At 39.6% G+C, this 13,380-nt stretch overlaps 1 protein-coding gene across 6 annotated transcripts in view; it reads left to right on the top strand.

The window, feature by feature from the left end:
• Positions 1 to 826: 826 nt before the first annotated feature.
• Positions 827 to 13,380, top strand: part of APC (APC regulator of WNT signaling pathway) — a 130,226-nt gene continuing 117,672 nt past the window's right edge. For 3 of the 6 annotated variants that reach the window (XM_036278536.1, XM_036278538.1, XM_036278541.1), the window contains exon 1: positions 10,808 to 10,870. Coding sequence is in view for 2 of the 6 variants with exons in the window: in XM_036278543.1 (XP_036134436.1) it covers positions 940 to 1,104 (165 nt within the window). In the remaining 4 variants the exon portion in view is untranslated. Of the gene's footprint in view, positions 1,105 to 10,807; positions 10,871 to 13,380 lie in introns of those variants that run through there. The other 3 variants (XM_036278543.1, XM_036278544.1, XM_036278537.1) reach the window with 2 other exon arrangements.

A 13,380-nucleotide genomic window follows, 5' to 3' on the forward strand; every position in this document is an offset into this window, starting at 1 on the left:
TGCTCTTGCTGTTCCCTCTGTCTGGAAGGCTCTAACCCAAATCTTCATGTGACTCTTAGCCCCTGTGGTTTGCTCTCTTCCCATCCCTTGTAATGTTGACTTATTTTAGCCTTTTATTGGCTATTCTTTCAAACTAGAATGTGAGTTTCATGAGCTTCTATTTCTTACTGCTATAAACCTAGAGACTAGATCAGTTTCTAGTATATAATGAAAATTCAAATATTATTTGTTCAATTAATGTTGAATGGACTTAAGCTAGAGAGGTAATGCAAGGTGAAGAACTGATCAATCTATGAGACAAGCAGGGAGGACTTCCTTAGAAGGCATGTTTTGAATTAAAACTGTGTATGGGAGTGCACAGCTACAAAACTGGAATTTAGGTAATTATTCAGCTGCGTCTCCTTCACTAGATTAGGAGCTGCTAAAGGGCTGGAGCCAGGTTTTATTAACCTATCATCAGCGCCTAACAGAGGGCTTAACACACAGTAGGCATTGGATAAATGATTGCAGAGTAACTGAGGTGCGCAGAAGGTTCTGTTAACTTGGCTGCAGCACGGTTCCAGAAACAAGTAGGTCTGAGGTCTTCGAGGTTCAGCCTCCAAGTAGCAATAGTTCACGCGACAGGGAGATGAAGCTGGACCGTAGGGCCAGAGCGTAGGCTCCAACACGGCTGCGCATTCCAGTCCCCTCTTCGCAGGACGGGACGCCGGCAATCCCGAAATACGCATGCGCACCGTATTCTTCCCGCCTCCACCAAGATGGCGGAGGCCAAGTAGCGAGGGGGCGGAGTGTTGCCGCCGGAAACCCGGCCGCTGCTGGGGGGAGCTGCGGGCTTCGCCCGGGAACAGCGGGCCGAGGTTGGCGCGATGCTGTTCCCGGGGAGCGTTCGTGGGTACCGGTGAGGAAGGTGAACAAGGAGTTGCCTTCCCGGGCCCCCCTATGTACGCCTCCCTGGGCTCGGGTGCGGAGGCCGCTTTGCCCGCTTCGGGACCACTCTCTACTCCCGCGTTCTGGAGCTCCGGCGGCGGCAAAGGCTGTGTCCCGCAGGAGAGGAAGCGCCCGGGCGGCGTCCGTGCTTCTGGCCGCGGGGCGGACGTGTGGCAGGTGAGTGAGGCTGCAGGCATCGGCGTCTCCTCCCCGGCTATCTTCGCTCTGCCCCGCTGCTGCTCGGGACCCCGGTGCTGCTCGGCCCGACTCCGCGGCTCTCCGGTGTCCACGTCCCACCCCCTCCCCGCGCCGCGCCCCCTCGGGCCTCCATTCTCACACCGCGGGTGGGGGTCGTGACGCCTGCCGCCCCCCGTACCTTTCCTGCCCCGGGGAGGCTCACCCCTCCGAGCGGGCTCCGAGCGGGCTCCGAGCGGTGGGTGGGTCGTCCGCCCCTCCTGTTTCAGTCGCCTCCCCCCTCTTCCTCGTTTCGACCTTTTTCCTTTAAAAGTTTTTAACTGGGAAGATTACCCGATAGCCCTGCATATAGAGTTACAAAGAAAAGGCTTGTTATCTAGAAGCCAGTGAATTTTGTTCATCTTGAAGAGGGACTTGAGTCCCCAGGAGACCGGGATGGTTTGGGAGAGCTGGACTCCTCGGCCCGTCGAAGTCCTGCAGAGTAGAGGAATGGTGTCTGTGATGGCAAATGATTGTCCGTCTCCAGTAATCTCTTTCTGACTATAGTAAATCTTTATTTAGTGTCTGAGCTTTTCAGGAGCGGCGTAAACGTTCTAGATCTAGTGGAAGAATTGAGACGTGTTCGTTTTTAAAAAGAAGGCCTTATGAATGTAAAATAACATGTAATTACACAAGAAGGGATAAGTGAGTTATTCTTTTATTCAGTGTTAGATTAAATTACCTACTGAAGAATCCCTTATTGTACAAGCCCTTTGTTTTATTTAGCAAGGAATAAAATGGAGAAAAGCTTTTAAACTCAAAACTTTTCAAATTTCTTGGTTTCTCCATTGTGGCTACTACTGAACAACCCTTATCGTACTTGATATAGTCTATAAACTTGAGTCTGTGCCAGCCTTAGATCTCCCTCCTTTATTACTGGTGCAAGGGGGAGTCAACTAATGGTATAAGGAACTGTGCTATATAATGTGGTATGGTGCCGGAGTTTCTAAGTGTAAACTGCAAAACTGTAGTGGTAGTAGTGGAGGAAGTTGCCATGGCTGATTCTTCCATCATTTCCTATAATTGGATAATTTTTTCAAGAGCGTCAAAATTGTAAAAGTGGCATTATAATAAAAACGGTAGCATGTCCTTTATGATTACAAATGGATGGACCCTTTTTATTAACATGAAATGAGTAATGTCATTTTGTTTAAGCTATGCTGGGTGCTCTCAAGTTATTCAAGTACAAACTATCCTTGCCCTTTTGGAATTACATACTAAAAACATTTAACATGTGAGTTATAACTGGCTTGACATATTTGTTTACAAAAATTCGACCTCATGACACATGTTTTTCTCCTTTGCTGTAGACTTTATGACCTCTTAATAATTTTCTCAAATTTAGAGAATTTTTCAGTTTAAAAGAAAGGGAGATATTTTTATGTTTGAGTGTATGGCTGGTTCATTCATTTATTTGTTGCTGGACTTCACTTTTCTACAACCAAGGCCTGAATGTTTTTAGAACTGATTGTCTCTCAGTTCTGTGCTTTTTGGCTGAAGAAAGAGTAGGACTGCTGAGTCCCAATCAATGGCTCACTGCCTTTGACAAAATAATTTGAAGCATTGTGTGAAAAGACATTTCTAACCATGAACACTCCTTAAAATATCTCACTCTTCCACTCTTACAGAACCTATTTTCTCTCTCTCTCACCCTCTTGTTATGAACTCCTCTTTGCAAACTCTCTGTTCATCCAACCCATTCGTCTACTGCTGACTTCATTTGCTTCCCTGTATAACCAGAATCCCTTGGTCATTAGCCTTGACCAAGTTCTTACTGATGCCCTAGGATGGTTTACTTTCTGTAGGTTTACCTTTGTAATCTTCAATCCTGAATAAGACCCATCACTAGCTTTGTCATTTTGACCCCTGAAATACTGAAGGATGCAAGAGACAGTTTGTAAGTTATATTAGTTTTCATATATATTAGTTTTCATATAGAGCAATTTGTGCTCTACTCTCTGCTGAATCTTTAGTGTTCCTTTTTGTCTCATTTCATAAAGGTTTCCATAGCTAATAACTTGATCTTTTCCTTTAGTGAGAGAAATCCTAGTCATCTAAGGTGTACTCCTTCTACTTCCCTTTCTTCCATCTCAGTATCATTTCCTTATTTACCCTTATCTAAAGGAAGAAATGACCTCCTTCTTTTCAAGAGCAACCCCCTCCAGAGATGTCCATGATCATCCCTCCTCATCTTTCTTTCTCTAGAACTGTCCGTTATCACTCCTTCCAACCTTTCCCTCTCTAGCCTACATACCATGCTTATATCTTTTCCTGGGCTGCCAAATGCAGAGCTGTGTGCTTCGTAACTTAAGGAAGCTAATCTGAATCTTGAGCCTGCTCTGCCACTGTATTTTCATTCTTTAAAAGACTCATTCTTTCTTCCCACTAGCCTGATATAGTAGCAAGATCATTAACTTTTGAGCCAGATAGATCTGGTTTTTGAAGGCTGTTAAAACCACTTAGTGGCTGGGCAAGTTACTACTCAGACTCTATTCTTTAACTATTAAAGTAAAATGTTATACTTATCTCACAGAGTTGTAATTGAAGGAGTTTAACATATGTTAAATGTCCATCCAAGCGTGTGGTATATGATGGAGTTCTTAATAAATATATAAGTTAATTTTTCCTTTGTACTCTTGATTTCCTTTACTATTTCAGCACTGAAATTGCTATTGAAAAGTCATTTATGACCTCCTAATCACCAAATCTAATGACCTTTCCTCAGTCATCCTTAGTTTCCTTAGACCATTTATGAAATAAATGATCTTGATTCTTCTGCATTGTAGTTCCTAATTCTCCTACTTTGAAAGTTTCTTCATGTTTCCTGCATCATTTTAACTTTGCTCTTTCCCTAAAACATAGCTCTTTCCTACTCTACATCATTTAGGGTGCAAACTGGATTTAAAAACAAGAGAAATGTATTGGCTCATGTAAGTGGCAAAAGCATAGATAGAATTGTCTTAAAGAATAGTTTGTTCATAGGCTCATGTCATCAGAACTGAGATTCCATTTTCTGCTATTCTGTCAACTTTGTCCACCTGTTTGGGCTTCATGCTCAGACTGGCTTCCCTCCTAAGAAAAAGATGGCTATCTGCAGTGTTCATATTATAGCCTTCTTTATTTCCAAAGGGAGAGAGAAGCTTCTCTCTCACACTTTTCCAAAAAGTCCTTGACTCTATTGAATAACCAAAGAAGATCATGCTGCCATATCTGATACAATATCTTTGTCAAGAGAGATGAAATTATTCTAATTGGCCTAGCCAGTGAATGAATTCCATCTAAAATGAGAGAGAGGTAGAATAGACAGTGTCCTCAAGGGTCTTTGTGCTTTTCACTGGGTTCTTTTGGTGATCGGATTCTTTTTTTTTTTCCTTTTTCTTACTGATTTTTAGAGAAAGGAAGGAGTGTAGACGGGGAGAGAGAGACAGACATTAATGTGAAAGAGAAACATCTACTGGTTGCCTCCCTCACACACCCCGACCTCCCCGTATGTAATCTGTGCCCTGACTGAGAATTGAACCCTCCACCTTTTGGTGTAGAGGATGACACTCCACTAACTGAGCCACATTGGCCAGGGCCATATCATTTTTTTAACAATATAAATCATCATTTTGTGTGGGTGATTCTCAATTCTATAGCTCTAGTTCCCACTTCCACTGCTCACTGTATATCACTATCCTACATGTGTTACTGTAAGCCATACCGAACTGAATCATTTGATTTTCTTTTTCTTTTTTTTTTATCCTCACCCAAGGACATTTTTTTGCATTCATTTTCAGATAGAGCTGGAGGGAGAAAGGGAGGAAGAGAGAGAGAGAAATAACGACGTGAGAGAGAGACATCAACTGGCTGCCACCCACACAACCCCAACTGGGGCTGGGGACAAACTGCAACTGAGGTACGTGCCCTTAGCAGAAATCGAACCCGGGTCTCTCTGGTCCACAGGCCAATGCTCTAACCGCTGAGCCAAACCAGCCAAGGCTAAACCATTTGATTTTCACCCACCTACCCTCACCTAGTCTGTTTACATGTGCATGTGTGTATTTTCTCTTTCCTAACCACCTTTCTCTCAGCCACCCAGTCTTGAAACCTTACAGTCATTTTGGCTCTTCTCCCACTTTGAATCAGTTGTCAGACCTTGAATGTATCTTGTATTAGTTCAGCCCCAAGGTTATATAGTACCCAACTAACAGTGATTTAAACAGTATCTCACATAAAATTCAGGGTTGGAGGATTCCATGGTTAGTCATGGTTAGAACTGCACGATGCTATCAAGGATCCAGGTCCTTTTCACCTTTATTCTTAGTGTGGTGACCGCTGTGCTTAGGCTTGCCCTCTCATGTTTACAGATTGCTCTTTCTGCCCCATGCATCACATTCTCACGTAGCCACCCACCAAAAACAGGAGGAAGTTTGCCCTCTTATCTCTTGATTAGGCAAGTAAACCTTTTATAGATGACCAGTATCAGATGTTTATCCTGGCACGCCCATGCCCTAGTTGCAAGGGGGCAGCAAAATCTAATTTCTGGCATTTCAGTCTAGGAAGAATTTAGGTAGATGATTGAAGGGATAGTAACCAACAATGTCATTTACGTACTTCATAGTATTATATGGAGAAGTAAATTTAAATAAATAAGAATTTTCAGATAGTAGAAGCAAACTTAAAACACTGCTTTCCCCAAGAGTTGATATAAGCTAGGATTTTGGATTTGATATAAACATAGGATTTTGGCCAAACATTTAGATTGTCATAGATGACTGGTTAAAATTGGATTATTATGTGAAATTAAGATATTCGAGTGATATTTCCCAGTTCTTTTTTTTTTTATCCTCACCCGAGGACATTTTTTTTTTTTTTCCATTTTTTGCACAGATAGAGTGGGAGGGAGAGAGAGGAAGAGAGAGAGAGAGAGAAACATCGATGTGAAAGGGACACATCGAGTGGCTGCCACCCGCACGACCAACCAGGGCTGGGGACAAACTGCAACCGAGGTATGTGCCCTTAGCGGGAACCGAACCCGGGTCTCTCCGGACCGCAGGCCAACGCTCTAACCGCTGAGCCAAACCGGCCAGGGCTTTCCCAGTTCTTTTAAGGTTGATGTTAAGTACATTCAAGTATACCTGGTGGAGCCACTGTGAGAATTGGGTACATATAATAACTAATAGGAAATAGATTTGTGATTCCCCTTGAGGGTTGGAAGCATTTGGAAATATATGGGTACGTTTTTGATTGTCACAGTGATTGTGACCTCACTGTGAGGTCAGTAGGCCAGTGAGTAAAGGCCAGACTGAGCGTCCTGTGATGTTTGCCTACAAAACAAGAATCATCTCTTAAAAAATGCCATTAGTGCCCCTACACACTAAAATAGGCAAATGCTTTGCTTTTTAAGATAATTCATTGAGATTTATCTGTATTCTTATATTGCTAGTGACTGAAAACCAAATTCAAACTGCTTAAACAATAAAGGGAATGATTAGATCTTGGAGTTAAACTTTTACTAAGGCGGCTCACATGAAGTCATCAAGGACTTAGCTCAGTTTCCTTGTGATTTGTTCTACTCTGTCTTTCCCCTTGTTTTTGTTTCATTCTCAGGCTAGCTTATCTCATGGTAGCAAGTTACAGTAGCACTTTCAGACCCAATACTCTCATCTCACATATAAAGTAAAACGAAGACTGTCTTTTGTATTTGATTTTGCAAGTACTTGTTGAGTACATCACTGCTGAAACCTTACCTAAACACCTACCACTAAAAAGTTGATTACTTCCTTTATCATGCTACAGTTTTATCATCTTATATACCTCTATTATTTATTGTGCTCTATGGGTATTATTATTATTTTTAATCCTCACCCAAGGATATTTTTTCCATTAATCTTCAGATAGGGTCAGGGGGAGAGAGAGAAAAAGAGAGAGAAACATCAATGTAAGACAGACACATTGACTGGCTGCTTCCCCCACAACCCCAACTAGCGCCGGGGACCAAACTACAACCAAGGCATGTGCTCCTGACCAGAATCAAACCTGAGACTCTTTGGTCCGTGGGCCGCCACTCCAACCACTGAGCCAAACCGGCAGGGCTGTGGGTATTATTCTTATATGTTTCACGTACTACCTTGTCTTAAGTATTTTTTGTATTCATAATGTCTAGAATACTCTCTGGCTTAGTGGTACACAATAACTGCTTATGGCAATAATTAAAATAATAAATGACACAGGAAGGAAGGCTGTGACAAGGGAAAGAACAACATAAGAAGGCCTGTTCCTTCAGTAGTTGTTATTGAACCTTGAGTTATGTACGTTTTACTTCATCCACCACCAAAACATGTACGTGACGCTCTTTTGTAATAGAGTATGAATTCATTTGAAAGCCTTACTGAATTCTAGTAATGTTTTTGACATTTTCTCAACAAAATTAAAAGCAATTACCATTATTCATTCACTCAACAAATATTTTTGAGGGCCTGCTATGTGCACATAATGTAGCAACAGTAGTGAACAAAACAGCCTGTGCCTTATTTGAGCTTAAATATTAGTGAGGGCCCTGCCAGTGTGGCTCAGTGGTTGAGCGTCAACCCATGCACCAAGAGGTAGCCAGTTTGATTCCTGGTCTAGGCACATGCCCAGGTTGTGGGCCAAATCCCCATAGGGGAGCATGCAGGAGGTGGCCAGTCGATGTTCTCTCTCATCAATGTTTCTGTCTCTCTCTTCCTTTCTCTCTAAAATCAGTAAAGAAAAAAATTTTTTAATGTTAGTGAGGGACCCAGTCAATAAACATTATTTGTGCATTCAGGCACACACACCATATTATCAAGTAGTTAGTAGGCTTTGAAGTGAAATAAAATAGGTTCAGGGGTAAGGAGTAAGGAGATGCTACTTTAGGTTGGTGAGGGAAGGTCTTATTGAGAAGGCCTTTGAGCTGAGAGACCTGAATGAAGTGCTAGAATAAGTCATGGAACTGGGGGGGTACGGGGGTAGAGATGTTCAGATAGAGGAAGCAGCAACTTCTAAAGAAGGAAGTGCGTTTGGTATGTTGGGAGAACAACAGGGAGGCCAGTGTGAGTGAATAAAGGTGAGAGTGATAGGAGAGGTGGTAGGACAGTGGGCTGAGGCCAGATCAGGTAGGGCATAGAAGGTCATTTAAAGTCTTCATTTTATTCTGAGTGAGATGGAAACCATTGAAGGGTTTTAAGCTGGGACTTGTTTAATTTGACTTGTTTTTTGAGAGGATTACTCTCTAGCTATGTGTAGAAAATTGATTGTATGAGGCAAGAGTAGAAGCAGGAAAACCAGGTTGGAAATGTGGTGCTTGGACAAGGGGGCTGTGGTAGAGAAGCAAAGAAGTGTCAGATTTGTGATATATTTAGAAAGTAGAGTAGTTAGAATTTATTGATGGATTAGATGTGAAGTATGAGGGAAAGTGAAGTGAAGGATGACTCCCAAGTTTCTTGACAGGAGCAGTCGGGTGAAAAGTGGAAGATTTTACTGAGACAGGGACTATGGGATGGAGTAGAGGGTTGGTGGGAAGCAGATTTGCAGATTTAAATCAGGAGTTTTGTTTTGGATGGGGCTGTGTTTCAGGTACCTATCAGGTAGGTATTCAAGCGGAGACATTGAATAGGCATACATATATATTAGGAGTTTAAAGGAGAGGTGGAACTAAAGGTATACATTTGGAGATTATCACTGTAAAGATGGTAGTTAGGGCCACAGGGCCAATTGAGATCACCTGGGAAGTGAACACAGGATTCATGAAACATTTTTATATTAAAAATGATTTCTTGCCCTGGCCGGTTTGGCTCAGCGGTTAGAGCGTCGGCCTGCGGTCCAGAGAGACCCGGGTTCGGTTCCTGCTACGGGCACGTACCTTGGTTGCAGTTTGTCCCCGGCCCTGGTTGGTCGTGCGGGTGGCAACTACTCGATGTGTCCCTTTCACATCGATGTTTCTCTCTCTCTCTCTCTCTCTCTCTCTCTCTCTCTCTTCCTCTCTCTCCCACTCTATCTGAACAAAAAATGAAAAATGTCCTCGGGTGAGGATTAAAAAAAAAAAAGATTTCTTACATCAATAATTGGGAGCCACTGTTTTGGACATTAATAGTTATCCATTCAGAGTATGGCGAGGATAGTGAGTAATTCTCTGAGAAAGAGGTTGGACTTCTCTCATGCAAGCATAGTGTCTGGCATATCGTGAGCATTCTTCAGGTGCTAGTGAATGAACAAAAAGCCCTTAGGCTAGGGAATAGCTTGAGCAGAGGTATGGCAGCAGGCAAAGCTGGTAATGTTTTAAAAGAAAGAAAAATAGAGAAGATAGTGTGTTGGCAGTAGTGAAAAGTAGGATTGTGTTAGTCTAGTCAAGGCTTTATATGCTAAAATGACAGTTATGTTTAATCCTATGATTTAATGATTTTCAGTTCTACTTCTGTTGTTAGTATAGTGCCTCTAGTTCCTGGTCTCTAATAGATAGATGCCCAGTAAATATTGAATGAGTGAATGTGCAATTCCCATCATGTAAGATTTATCTCTATTCTCTCCTCAATAAAGTATACTGGAATGCAAACAATGTTAGTGATATAGAGATGACCTACAGTTGCTTCAGTTTAGTATTATTTCTAATGGTGAGCATTAAAAACATTTATACTTTATAATATTAACTTACTTGAGATATACCTCACAACTGGTCAGAAAATACTAGGGTGTGTACAGCACTAAGGTTGAAAAATGGCTGCTCAAGAAAGTGAGGAGCCATAACAATCTTTTATGCGCGGATTAACAGTTATTTTGTTTTTATAGAAATGACTACTTGAGGCCTGTTTATAGATCTTTTTCTCTTTTAGCTGTCAAGTAGCAAACTAGTTTAGAATTATGGGAATATTAGCAAGAAAACTGGAGATGATATATCTTTGGAGGTCTAATTATTTTTAAAGTTATAGCACTTTAGATATTAAATATTAAAAATTATCTCTTCTCTAAATAATTAGCATATTGTAGATTTTTATAATTTAAATATTAGGAAATAATTTCCCTTAATATCATATTGAAGTAAAAATTGAAATTTTAAAGTTACAGTTTGAAGTAATTACTTTTTTATATTTAGGATACATTAGGTTTGTAATTATTTTCTTCAGTTCTTGTAATATATGCCCCACTATTAAAGTTTTATATAGTCATTAAAGAAATTTCAGGAAATGCAATAAAAAGTACAGATCACATCCATGAGTTAATTATATTAAAAAAACCAGTGTAGCCCTGGCCAGTTTGGCTCAGCAGTTGAGCATCAGCCTGCGGACCAGAGAGTCCCGGGTTCGGTTCCTGCTAGGGGCACGTACCACAAAAAGTAAATAAATAAGAAAACCAGTGTAGTTTTTGTCTGTTTCTACCTCTCCCTCCTTCCCTTTCTCATTTTCTTTTTTTCTGTGACTAGGCCTTTTTAGTCCTCCCACATATATCTCTAATTTTTTAACATTAGGTTATATACATTTCTTAGAATATTTTGTAAATCTTATTTTTATTTACTGTATAATAATCCTATTGAAGGAATTATTTTTCTAAACAAGTCCTTGTAGTTGGTTATTTAGTTGTTTCCCATCTTTTTTATCATGTATACAATTAACATCTTAGCACATTTTTTTTCCTCTTTATTTTGACCATTTCTTTAGGATAGGTTCATCGACAATGGAGTTTTACTGGATTATAGGATACAGACATTTTTAAGGTTCGTAATGCATGTTGCCAGATTGCTCAATGTCTTAGTGGCCCAATATATGTTAATTGGTTTAATACTAATCGTAATAGGGAAAAATAATAGGACTTTTCAGAATGGCCATGCTTGAGTGATAGTCTAAGTCAGTCAGCGTTTTGATCATCTCCAAGTATTGCTTAAACATATATTCTAAATAGTATATAAAACATGAAACGAAGAATTTAATGTGTTATTGTAAGCACACAGGAAATCATTACTCAAGTCAAGAAATAGAACATTGACATCCATCATCCCAGAGCTATTCTCCCTGTCTTGTTTCTGATCTCAAAGAGAAAGCTTTTAACATTTTACTCCAAATTTGTTCACTGAAGGTTTGTGTTTGTTTCTTTTATTTTTGCTAAAGCCTTTATATTAAAGAAGTTCCCTATACCTAGTTTGCTAAGAATTTTGGTTTTTGTTCTGTCTGAATTTAATGCTTTTTGGGGGACAACTTTTCATTATCATATAAATTTTCTCCTTTAGTGTTAATATATTGAATTATATTTCATTTTAAATGTTAAATGTAACCTGATTCTTGGGATAAACCTAATTTGGTTTTGCTGTATTATCATTTTATATATTGTCAGATTCAGCTTGTTAATATTTTGTGATTTTTGCATCAGTGTCTGTGAGTGAGATGACCTATATATTGTCTTTATCAGATTTGAAATCAATATTATCCTAGCTTTATAAAATGAGCTGACCTTTTCTATTCTGGAAGAGTTTATGTATGATTGCAAGTATTTCTTCCTTAAATGTTTGTTAGAATCTGGGAGAAAAACCATATGGGCTGGAAGGTTATTTTGTTTGTTTTAAATTACTAATTTGACTTCTCATTTTTAAGCCTGGCCAGGTTTTCTGTCTCATGATTATTTTGCTAATTTTTCCTCTAAGAGTTTATCATTTTCATCTAAATTTTTACATTTACTATTATAAAGTTGTTTAGATTAAATAGTCTTTTTTCCCTTTAAGGGTTGCAGGAAAAAATTCCCTTCTCATGTCTGATAGTTGGCTATATGTACCTTCTCTTTTTCTTTTATCAGTCTCATCAGAGATTTAGTAGTCATTTAAAAGAACCAAATTTTGCCCTGGCTGGTTTGGCTCAACGGTTAGAGCGTCAGCCCCCAAACCAATGCATCATGGGTTCAATTCTGGTCAAGGGCATGTACCTTGGTTGCGGTTCTTCCTGGGACCTGGTCTGGTCCTGTGGGAAGCAACCAGTCGATGTGGCTCTATCACATCGATGTTTCTCTCTGTCTCTCTCTGTTTCTCTTTCCCTCCCTCCCACTCTATCTGATGATAAATAGAAAAGTATCCTTAGGCGAGGAATTAAAAAAAAAACCACAAATTTTGGCCCTGGCCGGTTTGGCTCAGCGTTGGCCTGCGGACCAATGAAGCGCGGGTTTGATTCTGGTCAAGGGTATGTACCTCGGTTGCGGTTCATCCCCGGGTGGTGCGGAAGGTAACCAGTCCATGTGTCTCATGTTGATGCTTCTCTCTCTCTCCCCTCCCTCCCACTCTATCTGATAAATAGAAAAGTATTCTCGGGTGAGGATTAAAAAAAAAAAAAGAACCAAATTTTGAATCTTGATGATTCTTTTTATTGTATGCTTGTTTTCCATTGTATTGATTAGTGCTCTTTATTTTTTTACTTTTGAGGGGCTTACTGTTTTGTTCTTTTGCTAACTTCTTGTAGTTCACTACTTTTCAACATTTCTTTTTTAAATATATACATTTTAAAATTTTATTTATTTATTTTTAATTGACTTATTGGGGTGACATTGGTTCACAGTGCTAAGCATTTCCCTGTAAGCACTGTTTTAGATGTAGTACTCTAACTTCCATATGTAGTGTTTTTAAAATTCACTTTTTAAAATATTTTTTAACTATTTACTAATTTTCATTAGTTTCTACTTTAACTTTTGTATTAATTGGAAGTTTATATTATATCTCTTAATTTCTAAACACATGGAGATTTTCTAGTTATTTTAAATTTGTTTTTGATTTGTAATATTACAGTGTACTCAGAGAACACATCTGTGTTTCAAAGGTCTGTGATTTATTTAAAATTTGAGATCTGAATTATGGCCAGTGTATTCTCTTTTTTTCCCTCTGCTGTTATTGAGTGCAGTGTTCTATATTTATTAGGTCAAGTTTGTTAATCCTGTATTTCAGATCTTTAGTATTATTAGTGATCTTTTGTTTGATCTTGTATCAATCAGTTACAGAGAAGGGTATATTAAAATCTCCCATCATGATTGTGGATTTGATTATAGATTTGATTATTTCCTTTTGTAGTTCTCTCAACTTCTTGCTTTAGATATCTGAGGCTACACAGTAGATTATTAGAAATATGTAATAGTTATATCTTCTTAGTAACTTAACCAGTATGAAGTGTTCCTCTTTTATTCTGATAGTGCTTTTTGTATTAAGGGCTGGTTTGTCTGGGATTGATATAACAACACCAGCACTCTTTTTATTGT

The sequence above is a fragment of the Molossus molossus genome, unplaced genomic scaffold (assembly GCF_014108415.1).
Source record: "Molossus molossus isolate mMolMol1 unplaced genomic scaffold, mMolMol1.p scaffold_m16_p_3, whole genome shotgun sequence".
Classification (NCBI taxonomy): Eukaryota; Metazoa; Chordata; class Mammalia; order Chiroptera; family Molossidae; genus Molossus; species Molossus molossus.